Source organism: Diabrotica undecimpunctata, chromosome 6 (assembly GCF_040954645.1).
Source record: "Diabrotica undecimpunctata isolate CICGRU chromosome 6, icDiaUnde3, whole genome shotgun sequence".
In the NCBI taxonomy this organism is placed as follows: Eukaryota; Metazoa; Arthropoda; class Insecta; order Coleoptera; family Chrysomelidae; genus Diabrotica; species Diabrotica undecimpunctata.
This window is the reverse complement of record NC_092808.1, coordinates 71115363-71137607: the sequence shown is the minus strand read 5'-3', so window position 1 is coordinate 71137607 and position 22245 is coordinate 71115363. Positions and strand designations below refer to the sequence as shown.

Genomic DNA, 22245 nt, shown 5'->3' with positions numbered 1-22245 from the left:
TGTGGGAACTAAAATAACGATTGGAATGTAATAACATCCGGTGAGTCACTTGCTGAATGCTTACACATTTTCTTTATAAATAATATTTCAAGGAATTGTTGCGATGTATGAAAACTTTTATTAGTAACTATACCGGGGTAATTAAAAAATTATAAAATAAAAGAATTTTAAGAAATTAGGTAAGTATAGTATTTTTCATATAAAAATACGTGCACGTCACAATTTATATAAAGTGACATCACTTATATTTAAAATTTCCCGAATGTCAACCATAGAGTTCAAATTTTCCTAACACAGCCACACAATACGAAAACCATACGGAACTGCTTGATCTTTCATAGGCGTCAACATGGTATAATAATCAGACAAATGTAATCATCATTATATTGGGAATTTTAGAATTATATTGATTAAATAACCAAAAACATTTGTTATTATTACTAATATAAATTTTATGAAATAACTCTTTAAGTCTAATATTCCACAAAATAATAATTTTAATTAAATATATTAGACAATTGTACGCAACTGATATGGGAATACTTCAAATTTTTTGACAGTTCAGCGTGTGGTAAAATTGTTTAAGGTGTTGCCGCTTTTTTACAGTAAGAATTTTGTTTATACAATTATATTACTCATACAATTTGATTATAATATATTATATATTAATAAATTGTATTTATAAATACATATTAAATTTAGATTAATAGCTTTAAAAACTAATTATTGTTGTGTATTGTTATTGTGCCATGCCAAAACAACCAAATAGTATGTAGAAAGCTAATAAGCTTTCATATAACATAGATTATTTTGAACAAGAAATAATGGCGGGACGTTTTTATTATTAATGCACTAAAAGTGGTAAGTTTCAAATTTAGATATAATTTTATATTAAAATGTTTTCTTATGTATTTTAGTATTTTGCAATAATCTTAAAACTAAGTGTATTTACTGTTAATATAATAGTTTGACAAATAGTTGACGTTTTAAAAATTCTGATAATAACTATTCTGATGTTTTGACAACGCTGTGGGGTTCTGACGTCGTAAATCTTGAATAACGTGCACGCATTTTTATATGAAAAATACTATATATACGGTGTCGATCAAAAATTACTTTTAAAAATACAAACTAATTTTAGCGTTAATAATGAATATATAGTAACATACGAGATATGGGATACTATTAATGTTAATATATATGCTGTAATATAAATGTTAATTCATTGATATGAAGAAGACCTCTGACAGTAAAATAACTAAGTCGTATCCTAACATATGACACATCAAATGAAAGGGGAGAATCTAACGAATGTATTAAGGTAAAAAAACAAAACATGACAACGATAATAGACACACTATAAGGTAAATTTGCATTTATTGACCTAGAGAAGGCGTCTAACACAGTAAAAAACAAACAACCAGTCTAATTCTAACATGCGATACATCAAATGAAAGGAGAGGATCTAACAAATATATTATGATAGAAAAACAAAACATGATGACTAATAAATGGGGAATATACAATATCTTTAATATTAATGAAAGTATCCTTATATAACATGGTACTACTGATGATAATATATTTATTCTATAAGAAAAATTTTATTTTATTGATATGAAAAGAAGGCCTATTGACTGAGTATAAAATAAAATGATAAAAAGGCGATGTTTTTCATCGTTTTACATCGCGTTTTACACATTTAAAAAAATGTCTATATACACTCTGGGCCAAAATTAACCGGCTACCTTAAAAATGGGTAATTTTTGATTTCTTATATCTCCTAAACCTGTTGTTCGATTTAAGTGATTGTTTTAATATGTTATAGCCTTATTCCTTGACAATATTGTATACTGGGTGTACGAATTAAACTGTGTTTTTTTCTTAAAGTTTGCATCACCCTGTGGAATATTCTAGCATTTATAAAATATTGAAATTAAAACCTAACTATAGCCCCATGTTTTCTCAACATTCTGTTTTTTGATTCATTCTCTTATGTTGGATAATACAAAAGTTAGGTAGTTTATCAACTAGTCATGTTTTTCATCAATACAGACGATTTAACTCACCAGCAAAATTAACCCACCACCTTTATTATTGTTTGGTTTACATTACCTGTGACAGTTTGTTTCCTAAATTTGTGTCATCAAAGGATTTTTGACATATAGTCGTTGTACGACATTGTTGCAAATCTGTTTCCGTGTTAATAACAATTTTTAAACAATTTGGAATTAGAATTAAATTCGTAATTAAAATTAACAATTAAAATTGTAATTTTATATCATTGTGAGCGAATATTGTTTAAGTTGAAATTTTTGTGATTATTTATTGTTTGTGATTTTAAAAATGCCACTCGTTCCAACTGATGCTGCTAGCGCAGTGGCTTTAGTTGATGCTGGTTACAGTCAACGTCATATCGCTGGTATACTCGATGTACCCAGAACTACGGTACAAGATGCCATCAGACGATTTCGGGAGACAGGATCGTACAACCGCAGGCCAGGTCAAGGCCGAAAACGATGCACTTCAGTTCGAGATGACCGCTTCATTGTCACTAAAGTATTGAGAAATTGCTTTTGCACCGCTCCTGAAGCTCGTAGGTCTCTTCTTGAGGTGAGAAACGTTAGTGTGAGTAGACAACGATTAGAAGAAGACTGTCAGAAATAAACTTGAGGGCTTTTCGTCCAGCTCGCTCACCACAACTGCTCCCACAACACCGTAAAGCTAGACTTCATTTTGCGCGAGAATATGCTAACTGGACTATGGCGGAATGGAAGAATATACTGTTCTCAGATGAGAGCAGAATAGCCCTAAAAGGTCCAGATGGACGCCAACGTGTCTATAGGCGTCAAAATGAAAGGTTTGCTGCATGCGCTATAACCGAAACAGTGGCTTACCGAGGAGGGTCAATCATGATTTGGGGAGGCATTTCTTACGAAGCGCGTACTGATCTTGTTGAGTTCGGTAGAGGCAGTGTGAATACCCAAGTATATGTGCAAGAAGTTCTCCAAACTATGTTGTCATGACTTTTGCACCATTCATTGGTGATAACTTCAGACTAATGCATGACAATGCACGTTGCCATACAGCAAGATCTACCCGTGAGTACCTTAATGAGGTCGGGATTCAAGTTCTACCATGGCCAGCACATAGTCCCGATCTTAAACCAATTGAGCATATCTTAGACAACCTCAAAAGACGGGTAATAGCAAGAGTACCAGCACCTGCATCCTTTGAAGAGCTGAAGACAGCTGCGGTAGAGGAGTGGCACAATATCCCCCAATCTGATATCCAGGATATCATGAATGGATTGCCAAACCGGCTCCAAGAAGTCGTAAGGGCTAGAGGCGGCAACACCCATTATTGATACCCAATTTTTTTTTCAATTAGACTTTGATTTCCAAAATATTGTTAATTTGAATTTTCTTCGAAGATTTTATTCGTTGGACTTTTACTGTAACAAATGACTTTTTTTCAAAAAGAAATTTTTTTTCTCTTCCGCGGAGATAAAAATTGATAAAAAACATGTCTAGTTGTTAAAGCACCTAATTATTGTATTATCCAACATAAGCGAATCAATCAAAAAACAAAAAGTTGAGAAAGTATGAGGCTATAGTTACGATTTAATTTCAGTATTCTACAAATGCTAGAATATTCCACAGGGTGATGCAAACTTTAAGAAAAAAACACAGTTTGATTCGTACACCCAGTATACAATAAAAAGTTACCTGTTTAGCAACAATATTATTATAAAGGTATTTTCAAGATATTAGGCTATAACATATTAAAAAAATCACTTAAATCGGACAACAGGTTTAGGAGATATAAGAAATCAAAAATTACCCATTTTTAAGGTGGCCGGTGAATTCTGGCCCAGAGTGTATCAATGATTTAACATGTTTGTCATTGTTTATTAATTTCGGCATTGTTTAAAACATGCAATATTATTTGTAAATAATGTTTAATTTTCTTGTATTAACTTTTCGATTAAAATTACTTTTATTTGTTTCATAATATCTTTGCTACAGCAATAAAAAATGTTTTTCATATTTGAACACTGGAGCATCTTGTGGATAACACCATTCGAGTAGACCTTTACCTGTTGGTAATATTCGGTATGAAAGTGGTGGGGATAATAAAGATTTTTGTTGTTTTACATCTAAAATTTTCGATTTATATAACCAACTGATTAATATGTTATACTCTGCCGGTTTCAGTATATAATTAGTCTCTATTCAGCAAATTTTACATGTAAATCGTGTACGTTATGCTTAGTGGACATGTGTTTATAAATACCGGTTCGCCCCATAATTTTACCACAAATTTCACACTGTACTAATTGGTCTCCTATCGTATTTATACTGCCATTTCTTTAATTCTTCATAATCAGACCAAGATTTACTGTTGAACAGTATCCATTTTTCCTCATTTTCGCCTGATGTTATTAAACATTTATCACATTGTTTTGCTTCGTTCAGACATACGCCGCAACTCAACATTTTGTCTGAGTCGACCGACAGCTTGAGCAAACTAATGGGAAATGAGTTGTGAAAAAAGTTGCAGTAGTTTATTACTTGCTTCGTGATATTTACCCCCACCACTTTGATTAAAATTAATCCCCACTACCATTCAGTTTTCCGTCCGACTAAAAGTATATTGAATACCCGACTGTCGTACGGCCGTAGCGTCCTCCTGGTTTTCAGGAGTTTCTGGACGATCTACGACCGCCGCTCTTGAAGAGGATCTCAAGTTTCGAGAGTCCATCTTCGTATTTAAGGAGTTTATTAGGATATCGGCCGTTACGGGCAAGAAGATCCGACGAACCTCTGTGGTAGGTGTGGGGACACCTGCAATCAGAATTCTCTAACCGTTCGAGCTTTCTTACAGATAAAATGTTCTTACATGTTAGAATTTTGATGCGTGGTGTATACCTCAAGTTCCACAGAGATGTCGGCCTTCTCACGTCGTGGAGCCGTGTTCCCTCTCCTCGAGAGAGGTACGAGAATGCCGGTCGTGTCGACCCTTCCTGCTGCCAGTCGCTTCGTATAGCTACCTTTTCGCTAACAGTATTTGATATAGTTACTATTTGCGTAAGGTTTCGGAGACGAAACGTTATTGCAGCTCAACCTGATCGGAAAAGCAATTACAAGTCCCCGTCAGGGCTTTTATTCGCTCTTTACCGTGACAGGCCCAAATAGCGCTGTGGTCAGTTCGACACGATGTGAGGTAGTTCTAAGACCAATGTCTTTTCTATCTCAGTAAGTCGTGTTCTACTGTCAGGAAGCGTTTTGCAGTCGACACGCCGGTTCTCGTATTCTCGATGATTTAACTTCTAAATTGAATAACCATTATTAAGTATTTCTTCAATTCAGGACGTCTTCGACGATAACAGGATAGCGGTAATAAATAAAACTCAAAGGTAGCTTGGTAGCGCCACCGAACCAACAAGGTCTAACGGGGCTAGTAGAGTATGTGCGACTGGACCCCGATCGGAAGATGTGCTGTTCTTTTATACACATCGTGTTTGAGAAAATTCAGCACACTTCCGCCGAGAGGCCAATGACAGCGAAGTTAATAACGAGCACTGTGATTGGCCGGCCAAAGTAACAATCTTTGTCGTGATTGGTTACCTTGGCGACACGACTGTCGGTAACTGATATAACTCCCATCTTCTTCTAAAGAGGGAGAAGGCAGGTTAACCGCTCTATCCGTCGCTTGGAGTGACCTCAGAGAGTAAGGCTCTCTGTCGGAGGCCATTATTACCTAGTTAGGGATTAAATGCCTTTTTCAAAGAATAACACAGTAATTAAAGTTTATTAATCAAAATGCACAATAATTATAATAGGTAGAAATGATATAATATAACTTATGCTAAGAATCTGAAAGAGACGTATAATTATCTCCTGATCCGGAAATCGGGAGAATAATTATACTAATTAGTCTTAAACTAAGAATCTGGAAGGTAATACACGTTAGTTATTATCAATAAACCAAATATAAACAAATTCAAATTAGTAAGTATGGAGAATGTCACTTGTCAAAATACTTGGAGTGGGAAGGAGTTGAGCTAGAGACTCGGGATAAGGACAGGAATGTCGGTTGTTATGCCAATCGGGATAATCAACAATAAAATGGGGAAGAAGTACACTGTAAAAATAATTAAAAGCAAAAATTCAAATTATTTTTCAAACAAATTTTCTAAGTCAATTGGACCTGTAGAAAATAATTAAATGGTGACAAATAGGCATAAATAATGTATATCAAATTCAAAATAGCTGTAAATAAAATACCCAACAAATATTAAGGTCATAAAATAATAATTGAAATTTTTAACAGTGTAGCAGAAAAATAAATATCATAAATTCAAAGATAGAAAAAGTATAAGTTATTTTTAATAGTGTACCTGAAAGAGAAAAAGAGAAAAGAGAATAGCATACAAGTTATATATATACATATATATATATATCAGAGAGTTATATTCAAAGTTTAAATATATCAGTATCAAAGTATATACCTCAAAGTCAAAATTCAAATACCAAAGTTTTGCAGTGTACCTGAAAAAGGAAAGGAAGTAAAACACAGTTTATATACGTTTATTTGCAAGTATCAATATAGCGATATATATGTACTTGAAAGAGAAAAATAAAGCAACACAGGAAGTCTTTATTAAATCTCAATCTTTGCAAAAAGGATATATGCACCGTCCGGTGGCAAAGTCCCGTAAAGTAGGGACTTAGCAAATCTGTAAGAGAAATTTTCTTACATGACCTGTAAGCTTGTCGAAATAATCAGATTTCAGACTAAGTCTAAAAACACAGATTAATTCGGCGAAAAATGGCGACGCTTTTAAGGGAATTTATCAGCAAATTTGACTAAGTCAAAAAGCACAAATAAATCCCTCAAAAATGGCCGCCGTGGTTTGCAGACAAACCGTGGTTAAAGATGGGAACGTTAGGTTCCGGGTTTTAGAGATGATCTGAAAGAAAACAAGAAACTCTAGGAACTGAATCTACCAGAGGATCTTACTTGCCTAGAAGGCTGGACCAGCGGACATATCCTGACCCGGTCTGATTTCCTGGCCGTCGTGCACTTCTTTTATGCAGAAAAAAGTAGGTCAATCGTAACGGTCGTTTTGGACCTTTTTACGATTGGACCGGCACGACGACCAATGCCCAATTTTCAGAATTATCATTGGCTGCAGCTCAGATGCCGTTCGACCAACGATAATTCAGAAAATGAGCAACAGACTTCTGAATTATGATTGGCTGCAATTACTGTTGCCATTTGACCAATCACAATTCAGCAGGCTGGGCGACATCCCCCCCGCTTCGAAGATCCTTCTGGTGATTTTACTTTATTGAAAAAACAAGATTTTTACAATAATAAGTAGCAAAAATTTAAAGCAAACAATTGTATAAGTTAATTGCAAAAAATGAAAAAAATGTCTCTGAAAAAAAAAGGAATTGTCTTTGCACCACTTCACTCGGCGTCTTCTCCGGCGATGGTGTCGACACGTGGAGGCGGTGCGGGACGGATGTCGTCAACATGGATCAGCCGGTCTACGTCGTTGTCTCGGTGGACTTCGTAGGTATGGTTGCCGGCTGCCCTGATGATTGAATGGGGTCCTGTCCAGGTCTCCCCGAAGTTTCCTCTTTGGTGGTTCCTCACCAACACCTGTTGTCCAGGAATGTACTGAGGTGGAGGACGAGCATCAGGATTATCCGGGAACAGGTTCCTGGCGTAGACGGTGGCTTTTTGGACCGCTCGCTGAACTCGTTGTTCCCTGTTCTCCCTCTGGTTGGCCTGGAAGTTGGTTTCCTGGGCTGGTCTTGGCATATATCCGAGTAGGAGCTCCGCAGGAGTCTGTCCGGTGGCGTCGTTGGCTCTGGTTCGAAGAGTGAAGACGACGTCTCCGACGTAGGAGTCCCATCGGGGGTCCTCAGGTGATGACACTCTTGCCCGTAGTCCTTTCTTTAGCTCTTGGACTCTGCGCTCGACGGGATTTACATTTATTGACCTAAAGAAGGCGTCTAACACACTAAAACAAACATCCAGTCGAAACCTAACATGCGACACATCAAATGAAAGGGGAAGAGCTAACAAATATATTATGATAGAAAAACAAAACATGACCACTAATAAAAGGGCACGATACACCATTTTTAATAATAATAAAATTATAGTGAAATACGTTATATAATAGAGTACTACTGGTGGTAATAGATTTAACCTATAAGACAAATTTTAATTTATTGACACGAAGAAGACTTATGGCTGAGTATAAAATAAAGCGGCAATAGTGTGTCTATTGCCGTCCATTGTATTATATGATGTCACATATGTCGCTATACTTTCATGAATAACCAATATAGTATGTAGCGCTCTTTTAGCAGTCTCCATATCTATTTTTATATCTCAACATATTCATAATATCATCCTACTTTCATTGGATGTGTCGTATGTATGGATTCGGCGGGTTGTTTATTTAATGCTTAGTCAGAGGCCTTCTTCATATCAATAAATTAACATTTATACTACATCATATATAATAATATTCGTAGTGTCATATATCTCGTTATATATACCTTTATTACTATAATATCGTCGGTATACTGCGAAAACCAGGTAAATGTCGGAATACCGAAATCGAGAAAAAACGTTTTTAAAGTTTAGGTTTTTATTGTGAATTCAGCAGTCAGCCTGTTTTTGATATTAGGTATTCTAGTGAAAGATGCATATATCTGAAATGATATTCTATCATTAGTTTGAAAAAGTTAAGGCACCTATCTGACTAATCCTAAATTTAAGTTGGAAATGCTATCATTTACCTGGTTTTACCTGTAAATCTAAATAAATCAATTACTCTTCAAATAACATATTTAACACAAATATAATAAACCAAGTATAATATTTTCCAGTTTTGTGATCTAGATATGAGGCTTTTACTAGGTAATAGCAATGTTTTAAGGTATTAGTCGATATTTATGACATTTAACTGGTTTTCCCTGAAAATTTTGTTAACATCTGTGTGTAGTTATAGTTATTATTTATATGAATGATAGGCAGTTTTATAGAAAAAATTAAATTTATTTCGAATATAATAATAACAATATTATTATTATGAGGCTTCCTCGTCCGATTCGTCACTGAAAGCAGGCTCTGGCAAGATGTCTGTTACATCATTTCCCGTTTTCAAATTACGATATTACCCGTGATATTCCTCTGGTATCACTCCCTTAGCCCTATCCCATAGCTGTACCAAATCTCTCTTTTTTGCTATGCTAATTGGCAAATGTGCATCATAAAGTCGTTTAAGTTCTTCAAGATTGCTTGTATTAGTTGATAACTTGACGTGCTTTTTTCTTTTTGACTGCCGTGCAGTATCAGTAAGGAAATAATTGAAACTTGTTGACATGTCATAATTAAAATAGATTCTGTTTGTCTCTCCTTTCACGCATCTCATTATTTTTATCTTCAACCACATTATTTTTTTGGCTGTTTTGGTCTTTTGTCCGGTTTTTAATCAAAGTGTGTGACAAATTTTTTAAATCATAAAAGTCGTAGTATTTAACTTCTTTACATTTGTATGGTTCTATACATACTTTTTTATCATCAACCTTGATATTTTTAGTTCCTCTTGCATTTTGAAAAACAGACAAGTAATCTATCATCGCATAGATAGATCTGTGTTTTTTAGCGGTTTCGATATTACTCTACATAGAGCCAACTTCCATATAGGAATGTCCAGACTCTAAAAATTTGTGTTCAATAATATTTAAATGGTCTATGTTTTGAACATCCCATAATAGTAAGGCTGCAATATGCTGATTACGATTCTGTCTTCTGCAGGTATCAGAAAATAAACTTATTTCACTTACATATTCTGGAACACATTTTGATAAGTAGTGGAGTATAATGCTTCTTATTTCAGAACTTCCTTGTCTACCGTTAATTTCTAACCAGTCAAAACAGTAAGCTGCATTTGGTAATGCTGCTTCATATAGACACAAATTGTAGACACATAATTTTCGAGAATAATATAGTTTTCCAGTCAATCCACTTGGAATCTGTAGTACGGCCTGTAGATCGAAAGTAATTGAAACAAAATCCCATTGTTCATTAGATCTTTTCTTATCATTTTGTTTTTTAAGATTACATACTTCTTTTCTTCTCTGATGTTCTCTGTAACTGTCTTCTAAATCCGATTTGTCAGTTGGATTAGCCCTATCATATTTATTACAAACTAAACATTGATTTTTTTTAGCAACAAAAAAGCTTAAATTATAGTCGTTAGAAAATATTCTTTGATATGTAATTTCGCTAACACCTTCCAGTTTCTTCTGCTCACAGTCATTTATAAAAAGTTGGTACATTTTTCTTATACTTAAATTTTTGTCCAAATATCTACGCTTTGAACTTTGGCGAATATAATGTGGGCCCATGGTTGGAAAAGACTCAATATGAGCCTTTACGATTTTTCGGGTTTTACTGCTTGTTTTATTTGGCGGTGTATGCTTGCCTCTTTTATCCGTATCTGCATAACAGCCTAGAATATCAGTTTTTATTACAACATCCTGTATTAACGACGCTGATATACAAAGTGTCTTGCACAAACATTTCTCACATACCTGTATGTCTTAACCATTCAAAGAAAAGTAACACTTTTTGGAAAATGCATGTGGTTTTTTAAACTTCAACGAACTGCAACGACTCTCTTTGGTGGCTCCGTTTTAATACGTCCAATAAGAAAATGTTTCAGGCCTACATATTCTAACTTTCAATAATCACGACATAGTTTTTGTCTGTAATCTTCGCTGAAATAACTGGCACATTTGTAAAAGCAGTCTGAACAATTAACTGGTTTTGGCAATTTTGCTGGTCTATGGTCTTTTTTTTATCTCATAAGGCAAACCCTCAGCACGCCTCCTTTTTGCAACATTTATTACCCAATCTTTGGGGTTAACTTTTCTCTAACGTTTTAGTGGACGTACGTCTTTCCATACTTTGTCAAGAAGTAGATTTAATATCCAACTAGCTATTTCAGTTGACACTAAATTGTTCGTGGGTTCACCTATTTCAGTATCTTTTTTCTCATCATTTAGGCTATCAAAGACAGCTGTGTGTAAATCATATAGACTTCCTAGAGAGAGCGATCCCTCTTCACTTGGCTGATATGTGGGGTCTACATCTGAAAAGTCACTATCAAAAATGGATTCCATCATTGAAACTATATTGTTCTCAGAATCATCAAGAATTGAACTGCTGTCTTCAGTTATTCTATCTGTGTATGTGTTATGAAGATCATTTATGGGTTTAGCTTAGTAACCATTTCTAAATTTTAACTCAACCCGTTTTCAGGTAGAATGAAGTAAGTGTACTTAAAGGTTTTTACTAGTCGATATGAAAGAGAAATTTTAATAAATCATACACGTAAAATGTATTAATGACACTTATCACCTTTTTACTGAATACGGTTTGCAGTAGTAGAAATATATTGTTGTCCGGCATAATAACATATGTGGGCTTACTTTGTTTTACATGCAACAGAACTTTAATTTTATGGAAGTAAGTAGCGATATATTGTTTTTTTTTTGAAAATGAAAAGTTGATTAGGTGTACTTATTTGTTTATTACACCAATTATCTGCTGAATGGTAAGTCGTATCATTTATTGGGTTTTACCTGTATGTAAAGCGGAAAAAGCTGAGAATTTTGGTATACTTAACTCAATATTTTAAAATTTGTCATTTATCTGGTTTTCGCAGTATACCGACGATATATTCATTAATAACGCTAAAATTAGTTTTATTTTTAAAGTAATTTTTGATCGACACTGTATGTATAATTACTTTCTATACAGGCATCAACGATTAGCCTAATAGCTTAAATTTGAACTTCTATTTCTAAAAATTATTTTTTTCTAAAAATTCTTTTACTTTTTAATTTTTGATTACCCAGGTATAATTACTAATAAAGTTTTCTTTGATTGACAACTGTGACAACTGACATTCCTTGGATTATTTAATATCATGACTATAATCATATTCTAGTTCGACTCGAGCAGCCGAACAGTACGGACGTGAGAGAGAAGCGTGCTTAGGTGGGGGCGACTGACCTATTGTCAACGGAGCTTTTCAGCTCCCGGTGGGTAAGACACCGAGTGTGGCATAGGCACTTGTCCTACATATTAGCGAAAAGCGGATGCGAGGTTGTTACTAGTTAAACCGTCGAGGAGCTGTTTTTATAGGCTCCTCGCGGAGGCTATAATAGCTTCGCGTTTGCGAAGAATTCGGGATCACCTCAGTGTGTCGTCAGGGATGACACTGTAAGGCCTTGACACTTGACAAGGTCGGACAGAAACGGCCCCTGCTCCTGAGGTGTGAGAAACAGGAAGAGGATCCCTCACTGTGAATACAGGGAGTGAACTACCGCGAGGTACCTGGGACGGCACCCAGTAAGCCGTACTGACAGCGGTCAGTCGGTGGAAAAAAAACAGAGTCGTCTAAGTAGAATTTTCTTATATCTTATGAACTATTTGTTCACTGCTTTACGGCAATATGAGTGATATTCCCCCCCCCCAGAAAGTGTTGTCACGCAGGTGACAACACAAGAAGAAGATAATGATTTAGCCGAATCATCAAACCCCTCTGTTGACAGCTCGATCGAGCTATATAATAAATTTATTAAATCGACTAATCCCGCGATCGACGACATAGAAATCGTAATATCTGACGATGACTCCTATCTGCCCGAGTCGGAGGAAGAAAAAAGCGAAATCGACACCGATGACGATATCAATACGATGGACGCCATCGACGAAGAGCCGAGCCCAGCTGCGGAATCGCGCGAAGCCCCACCCCCAACTGTAGTAGAGACACAACCCGCCGTGGACAACGTCTCCAAAAATGAAGCCGAGCCCGAAATCGGCAAGAAAATGAAAAGGCTAAGGCCCAAAGAAGACTCTTCGGAAGACGAAGAAGTAAAGAAAAAGGCCAGAGAAATGGCGGAAAGGGAAAAGGCCAATGAGCTTTTAAGGTCGGTCAATGTACTGACGGAACAGATCAAATCCCTTAAAGAAGAAAGCCGTATCCGCGAGGAAAAGGCAAATAAACAAATCCAAGACCTTCTCGCTCAGATGACTGAGCTGAGAAACGAAAACAAAGAAAAGGACAAGGAGATACAAAAACTTGTACAACATATAATGGCATTAACAGCAGCCAAGGAGAAAGAAGAGTCAATAATGGAAATCGACCCGTGGAAAGCCTCCCTCGATAATGACGTTGTAAAGCTAGTGGAACTAGGAATCGGTTCACCTCCCCCCGTAAAGCCATCCGGTAGCAAAGGCAAGCCTAAAGAGCCGGAAAGAATCATAACAACCAAAGAACCTGCAGGTTGGACACAAGTTCAAAACAAAAAAGGAAAAAAGACAGGCACCACTACTGAGAAATCAGACAGTAGTGTGAAAACAAAAATAAGCGTCGCCGAAAAGCAGACGCAGATAATAAATCAGCGGAAAGAAATCGAATTTAACAAGGCTGCGAAAGAGGCTCATGAAAGAAGCCAGAAAAAGAAAACTGCCCAAAATAACTTGAGCAAAAATAGCCAAGTTGAAAAAGAAAACGACGTACCAAAAGACTCACCGCAAACAAGCGAGGAGCCTATAGTAAAAGAGCCGAAACCACCGGCGATAATCCTAAAAACTGTAGGAGAACACCAAAAAATCCTGCAGAGAGCAGCCAACCAAGGCATAATATCAGTCAACAAGTTTGCACGATCAGGCAGATCGATAGTTATTAACACAAAAACCAGAAAAGATTACCTAGGAATGGTACACATCCTAGAAGAACACAGTCCAAAAGTAGAATTCATCGCATATCCCATAGATAGCGATAAACTAAAAAGAGTCATTATAAAAGGGCTATCTGCTACTACTAGCACAGTAGCAATTAAAGACGAACTATACAATAAAGGAATAGAAGCAACAAGGGTGATCAATATGATCTCCAAAAAAGCTGATAAAAAAGTACTGCCACATTTCATCGTCACCCTCAAAGAGGAAGACGTTGCAAAAATTAAAAAAATATCTGATATATGCTACATGCGCATCTATGTGGAGGATGAATTCAAAATCACAAAAGACACCCTACAGTGTTATAACTGTCAAGGGTTCTATCACAGCTCAAAGGCTTGCCATTGCGGATCCAGATGTGTAAAATGCGGAGAAAACCACATCAGTAACGACTGTGAGAAAAGCCGGGAAACCGACCCCAAATGTGCAAACTGTGGTGAAGCGCACACAGCAAATTATAGAGGATGCTCTAAGGCCCCCAAAAAGAAAACACCTGCCCCAACAAGACCGGTAGGAAGACCCATAAACAGCGCTCCAATCAACAAAGGAGTCAGCTACGCACAGGCAGCGAAAAAATCCGCTGAAACCACCTCAGAATCTCCAGCACAACCACAAGAAGTGTCGGTACAGGACGCAGCTACCCTCATCGCAAACTTCCATACAGAGTATAATAACAAAATGATGGAAATGATGTCCATGATGGACAAAGCAACAAAAATGATGACTGCATTTGGAGAAGCCGTCCGAAAATGTTAGCAAACCAAAACGAAGATCTACGCATTGGGTCATGGAATTCCGGCGGAATATTCAAAAAGATCAACCTTCTGGATGAAATAATAAACAGATTAGAGCTCGATATCGTAGCCCTTCAAGAAACTAAACTAGTGGAAAGGAAAAAAACAAAATTTCCAGGCTACGATATCTATAGAACGGATCATAGAGCATTATCAGGAGGAACAGCTATATTAGTCAAAAGGGGACTCGAACACGAGCACATCCCAACACCAGACGGACTGGTGACAATGGAAGCCACAATTATTCGACTTAAGGCCAACAACGAAACACTAAAAATAGTGTCAGCTTACGTTAGACCACATGATCCGATTTTCAACGAAGATTTGAGCCTAATACTGAACTCAGAAGAGCCAACTATAATTATTGGAGACCTAAATGCTAGATCTCCCAATTGGTTTGACAGGACGACCAACCGAAACGGAAGATATCTCTGCAACCATCTCGAGAACAGACCGAACACATATGTCATCGGACCAACAGAACCGACATGTTTCCACGGAGAACTCCCTACGTATCTCGACATTGCAATCCTACACAACGTGGGTCAACAATACGAGATACACTCTCTAAATGAAGGCGATTCGACACATAACCTAATCGTCCTGACCCTGGGCGCAACAGAATTGAACTATTTGCAGCCCCACAACAGAAAGAAAACAAGTTGGCCAAACTTTAGAAGAATTGTGAGCGAGAACATCGGTAACATCCCAACAATTAATAATATTACAGAACTAGAAGACAGTGTAATAAAACTAGAACAAGCAATAAACAATGCTATCGATGCCAGCTCCAAAACCGAAACAATCACAAGACAAAAAGGAAGATTCAGGGATATAAGTATAGAACTTCAAAACCTAATCAAAGAGAAAAACCGGAAAAGAAGAAGAGCCTACCGCACAAGAATGGTAGAAGACAAAAGGATTGCAAATGAGCTAGACAGGGAAGTGAAAAAACAACTTCAAAATTATAGAAATGAAAGCTGGGACTCCTATATCGATGAGCTAAATCCTAACAAATCCGCCTTCTGGAAGTTATCTAAAATCCTTCGAAAGGACAAGAAACCCATACCTCCCCTACACGGAGTAAACGGGATTGTCCATACGGAAATCGACAAAGCCGAAGTCATGAAGGACGAACTAGAAAGGGCGTGTAGAAACAACGAAGACCCCGACGATGACATAGACTTTGAAGAAGAGGTAGAAAGAACAGCGAGAAGACTTAGAAGGAAAAAGGGCAGAATAGGTATTACACATACATCTCCCGAAGAAATAAAGGAACTTATAAAAATGACAAATGCCAAAAAAGCCCCAGGACCCGACAACATCACAAATAGGGCGCTGAAAAATCTACCAACAAAAGCTATTGTTTATATCACTAACATAATAAACAACATGCTAAAACTACGATATTTCCCAGATAGGTGGAAAGAGGCACACGTAATAATGATTGCAAAACCTGGTAAAAACGGCACATTTCCGCAAAATTACAGACCTATCAGCTTATTATCATCTATAAGCAAGATAGCGGAAAGAGTTATACTAAAAAGACTCAATGAAGAATCACAAATGCTAGGAACCATACCAGAGGCTCAATTCGGGTTCAGAAGCGAACACTCCTGTGAATTACAGGTACTACGACTTACAGAATTCATCACCAAAGGATTTAATGAAAAAATGTACACAGCTACAGCTTTTCTGGACGTCAGCAAAGCCTTCGACAGAGTCTGGCACCATGGACTCATCTATAAAATGAATGAATTTGGTTACAGTGAGGCGATGACATGCCTCCTTGCGTCATATCTTGCCAACAGAAGGTTCAGAGTTCGAATAGGGGCAACCCTATCCGAAGTCGGGACCCTGGAGGCGGGTGTGCCTCAGGGAGCGGTGCTGTCGCCGTACCTGTACACCATCTATACGGCCGACACGCCAAAAGAGCCAGGCTCTCTGTTGAGTCTTTACGCTGACGACACAGCAATAGCTGTTAGCTGGAGAAACCCGGATCATGCAGCTAATCATCTGCAAAGAGCACTAAACAGATTCCAAAGATGGTGCATAAAATGGAAAATAGCCCTAAATCCAGATAAAACACAGGCTGTAATGTTTAGTCACAGAAGAAGTGTACCAAATCGCGAAATTACAATCGAAAACACCCCAGTAGACTGGACCAACCAGGCTAAATATCTAGGGGTACATCTAGATAAGAAGCTAACGTTCACTGAGCACATCAATCAGCAAATACGCAAAGCCAAAGCGTTGAAAAGTCAGCTCTCAACACTTATTGGAAGGAAAAGTAAACTACGATTTAAAACCAAAATCAGGGTTGCGAATAGTATTATCCTGCCAGTCCTAACATATGCATCCGCTGCGTGGGGACACACCTGTAAAACAAACAGGAAAAAGATACAGACTACTCAAAATCAAATAGTCAGAGATGCCCTTAAGATACCAAGGTACGTACCCTTGAGATATGTATATAGAGACTCAGGACAAACAAGAATCCTACGCACGCTAGACGAGAGAGCATATGAAATTTTTAACGGACTAAGAAACCACCCCAGCAGAATGTTAAGAGAGCTGACTAACTACAATGAAAACACAAGGACGGTACACAGAAGACCAAAACAACAGATAGCTCGATATAGGGAGAACCCGAACGAATAAATAAAGAATGAGATGATTGCAAGAAGAACGAACAAAGAAATGCAGTCAATCAGAAAACACACCAAAAAAAACTCTGGCGAGAGGGTACGCTTTTCTTTTTTAGGTTTTTAGGTAATTATAAGTCCAATATACACCGGGGTGTGTGAGAGCATTATACACTTGGGAATGCACACCCCAATACACGCACACAAATAGGATTAAGGAAAAAAGGAAAGAATTGTCCAGGCATTTTATAGTCCCGACGCCACAAGGAAGTCCACAAAAAAAAAAAAAAAAAAAAAAAAAAAAAGTGTTTTCTGATTAAATAACGTAAATTCATATTGATACATTCATACTTCTCATTAAACCGTTTAACGTAAATTTACCTTATATAGCAAATATAGAATTCTATATACCGCTCCGCGGACTAGGCCCTTAAGGCAGATCGAAATGAAAGATCTACTCGCGAAATCCGAGCACTGAGGTCATGTGCGGCATGCATGGGCTTGGTGGCCGGACCCCTCTCGGGTGCTCAGCCGGCGAGGAGAACAAAATTTATTTTGCCAAATCGGCGGCTGAGTGACCGAGCACACACTCTTTTCCGGACATAGAGTCATCAGCTCAGGCTGATGGCTCTATGGTCGGAACACACGCTCTTTTTTCTTTTTTTAGGGACTCAAGTTCCGACGTAAAGCTAGAGTAAAATCAATTGAGTCAGTAAAGTAAATAGGGAGAAAAGCCTAGATGTGGCTACCCCTACAGTTAGGTGGCATAACCACATTCACTAAAAACCGAGGATGTCCTATTACCCAGGGCATCTTAAGTAAATTTCAGATCATAAGCCTCCTCACGTAAGTCACACGATGAGGAGGGGTGGTGGAAAAGCCTGGGGGTCAGACAGGTACCACTTCGACTAGCGAGGTGTGACCGGTTTGATCTTCGGACATGTGGATCCCATTCTTACATTGGTATACACATGTTCCTAGGGGCAGGGTTGATCACTGCGTGTGTGCGTGTGTGTATAATCATATTCTTCTGTGGAAAAATTGCTTCATTATTTATATGAACAACGGAAACGCATTTCTATGACATATGCAAATTATTTTAACATTTATGTGATTTCAGGCCATCTACACAGAAAAACTGCACTTCAAGTCACACAAGTTAGGACAGGTCCTAACTTGTTTTTCACGCTTTGTAAAATAGGTATCAATGACGACTCTGTTACTGTTGTCTATTACTAAAGAATAGTGCTTGGCCGCTTGGCGAGACCTATATACAGCCGTTCTAAAAATAGCCACGGTTACTTACTTGCATTGTTTTTTCGTGATAAAGCAAGATTTAGCATCGTGAACTTTAAAAATAGTATTTATACCTTATTTTTATAATTAATCGGATAACTGAAATAGTTATTTTAAATAAAGTTTTCCATATTTTCTCAATGCTATTATTATTATTTGAAGTTATTGCGTGGGTCACGTGACCTAAGGTGGAAACGTATAAAAGGCCCGCAAAAGAAGATTTACTCTCATTTCTTATCAGACAGTCGTACTGATAAGACGTGCTCTCTCTCTTATTAGCTCTTGTTCGTATCAGCTCTTGCTCTTATCAGTATACGTGAAGTAAGTAACTTTTTTTTAATTATTTGAAAAATAGATATTACATTTTCAATTTTGAATTTGTATACGTTTGAATAATTTTTTAGTTTTTTGAAAAATTTTACAGTTTTTGATAATTTTCAAAAAATGTGGTCATTAAAGTTTTTAAAGCGTAGGTTCATAACTACATTTTGTGCGTACCTACATAGTTTCCAGCTCTCTTGCGAGCAGCATACAGGGGGTTCTCTTAGTCACGGCGAAGAGAATTTGAAAAATCTGTTGGAAAATGCACTGAATGATACAAAGAAACAGGGTGGTTACAAAAAAGGTGATAAAATTCGCATAATTGCCCACAATGACAATTTCAATCATCCGATATCGACAAAAGTAACCACAGAAGACAATATGGACAATTTGTTGCAACAAGTTGAAAACATATTAACATCTAACGATACTGTGCTTTTGGCTGACACAAAATTTGATATTCAAATCTTTAAGATGCCTAGGGGTAGCGGCCGCCGTAGAATGATAAATTTGTCAGAGGATCGTGGAACCAAAAAGAGCATTACACGGATTGTTAATACTGATAATCTTTGTGGTGCAAGAGCAATCGTAACGGCTCTTACATACATCACAGCAGAGATTTTAGGGTACAAGATAACAGATAGTGATGTGAAAAATATGCGAAAGGGTCGAAAATTGCAGACGGTTTTGGCGGAAAAACTTTGTGGTCTGTTGGGTGGTTGCTATAATGATGGCTTTACCTTGGATGACTTTAAGAAGGCCAAAGAACTGTTGGATGTGCAGATAAAGATTATTTGTGCAGAAAATTTCAATACTCTTATCTACGAGGGCCCCGAAAAAACCGCCAAACTTTATTTATACAAAAATGGGAATCACTTCGACGTTATAAACAGTTTGAAAGGTTTGTACGGTACTAATTATTATTGTAAAAAGTGCGACAACGCGTATCAAAGTAAGCACAAATGCCGTAAGACCCCGTTGTGTACAATTTGTAAACAACCTAAACATGACTTGGCTACGCAAAATAAAATCCACTGTGAACGTTGTAATAGATTTTGTTGTAATAAAGATTGTTTGGCCAAACAGACAGAAAATTGCAAAGAATTATTTAAATGCACCACTTGTAATAAGCTGTGTAAGAGGGAAAAACAGCATGAATGTGGTTACTCGATGTGCAGGAATTGTAACACATTTGTAGAAATAGCTACGAATCAATGTTATATGATGAAAAAACCCGCCAAAGGAGGATTTTGCGAAGTACCGTGCGTATGTAATAGTCGTAGTAATGAAGAAAATATGCGTTATCGGAAGCATTATAAAACAACTGTGACATGTAAAGATCCATGCCAATGCAATGGTCTCTCTAACAGCCCCATAAATCGTTGCAGATATAAAGAAAAGTATTTATTTTTCGATTACGAAGCAATGCAAGACACCTGTATACACGTTCCAAATCTGATAATTGCCCACGATTTTGAAGGAAAGAAATTTGTTTTTAAAGATAACGATGAGTTTTGTAAATGGTTAATTTCTGAGAAACACAGGGGTTATACAGCCATCGCCCACAATAGTAAATCATACGATTCATATTTTATTTTGAAATACTGTGTAGAAAACACGATAAAGCCGTACACCATCTACAACGGGTCAAAACTGATGCTTTTGGAAGTCGAGGCTCTTAAATTGAAAATAATAGATAGCTCTAATTTCGTGAGTGGTCCTCTGGCAAATTTTCCAAAAACGTTTGGTCTGACAGAGTCTAAAAAGGGATATTTTCCTCATTTTTTTAATGTGCCTGAAAACCAAGATTATAAAGGATGTTTACCAGATGTTAAGTACTATGGGCCCAACACAATGAAGCACAAACAAAGGGATGATTTTTTAAAATGGCATGAGACCCATAAACACGATGAGTTTGATTTTCAGAGGGATCTACATGCCTATTGCGACTCTGATGTAGACATTCTACGAAGAGGCTGTTTGGAATTTCGCAAGGAATTTTTGGGGATCGCTAACATAGACCCTTTCCAATATCTGACCATTGCCGCTGTTTGTATGGCTATATATAGGTCCAAATATCTGCAACCAAATACTATAGGGGTTGTAAAACAGGACATAAAGGATACGTATAGCCTGGCATCGATAAAATGGCTGAGCCAGTTTCCAGACGTCCAACATGCTCTTAATGGTGGAGAAGTGACAATTTGCGGTGCTAAAGTAGATGACTATGACTCCTCCACAAATACTGTGTACCAGTACCACGGCTGCTTCTGGCATGGCCCCCCAGAGTGTTTTGCTCCCAATACAGTTAACCACATTAATAACGAAACAATTAGTGACTTATACGAAAGAAGTATACGGAGAGCCTCACAGATAAAAGACGCCGGTTACAATATAGTGGAAATGTGGGAATGTGAATGGATAAAATCAAAAGAATGTAAAAATGCACCGATCCCTCAAATTGTTGAACCTTTAAAGCCTCGTGAAGCATTCTTTGGAGGACGAACAAACGCCATAAAGCTAAATGTGACTGGGAAAAATCTTAGATATATAGATATTGTATCACTGTATCCAACCGTACAGTATTATGACCGCTATCCCGTTGGCCACCCTGCTAAAATACATGCACCTGAAGCATACGACCCCTCGTGGTTTGGCCTCGTACATTGCCAAATACTGCCACCTACCAACTTATATCACCCAGTCCTACCTGTCAAAACTGACAAATTAGTGTTTCCACTACGTCTTGGCATCAATGCGTCTTGGAAGACTGCAAAAATTGTGAACATGTTGACTCAGAACGTGCATTAAAACGTACTTGGATGACTCTAGAGATCAATAAAGCCATAGAAAAGGGGTATAAAATGTTGAAAGTGTTCGAGGTATGGAATTTTGAACAAACTTCGACGGATTTATTTAAGGGCTATGTCGAAGATTTTATGAAAATAAAATTGGAAACTAGTCCACATACATACCCCTCAAATGAAGAGTATGTACGAACAGTTAAAGAACAGATGGGTATAAACCTAGACTTAGAGAAAATAGCCCCAAATCCTGGTAAACGAGCAGTCGCTAAAATATGTCTGAATAGCCTATGGGGTAAGTTTGGACAAAGAATTAATATGAAGCAGACAGAGTATGTTGTGAACCTCAAAAGATGCTACGAAATATTGCTCGATGATAAAATCAAACAAAAGAAAAAGAAGTGTTTAATTTAATTAAACAACGCAAGCTTGAGTACCTCGGCCAGGTGATGCGGAACGAAGAAAAATATCGAATTCTTCAACTTGTTATGCAGGGTAAAGTATTTGGCAGAAGAGGACCGGGACGCCGTCGTATCT

The 22245-nt window shown here is 37.2% G+C and overlaps 1 protein-coding gene across 1 annotated transcript; it reads left to right on the top strand.

Annotated features, from left to right (window-relative positions):
- The first annotated feature begins 19027 nt into the window (after positions 1–19027).
- Positions 19028–21715, top strand: LOC140444412 (uncharacterized). The gene has a single exon (XM_072536164.1). The coding sequence runs from the start codon at positions 19028–19030 to the stop codon at positions 21713–21715; it is 2688 nt and encodes an 895-aa protein (XP_072392265.1).
- Positions 21716–22245: the final 530 nt, after the last annotated feature.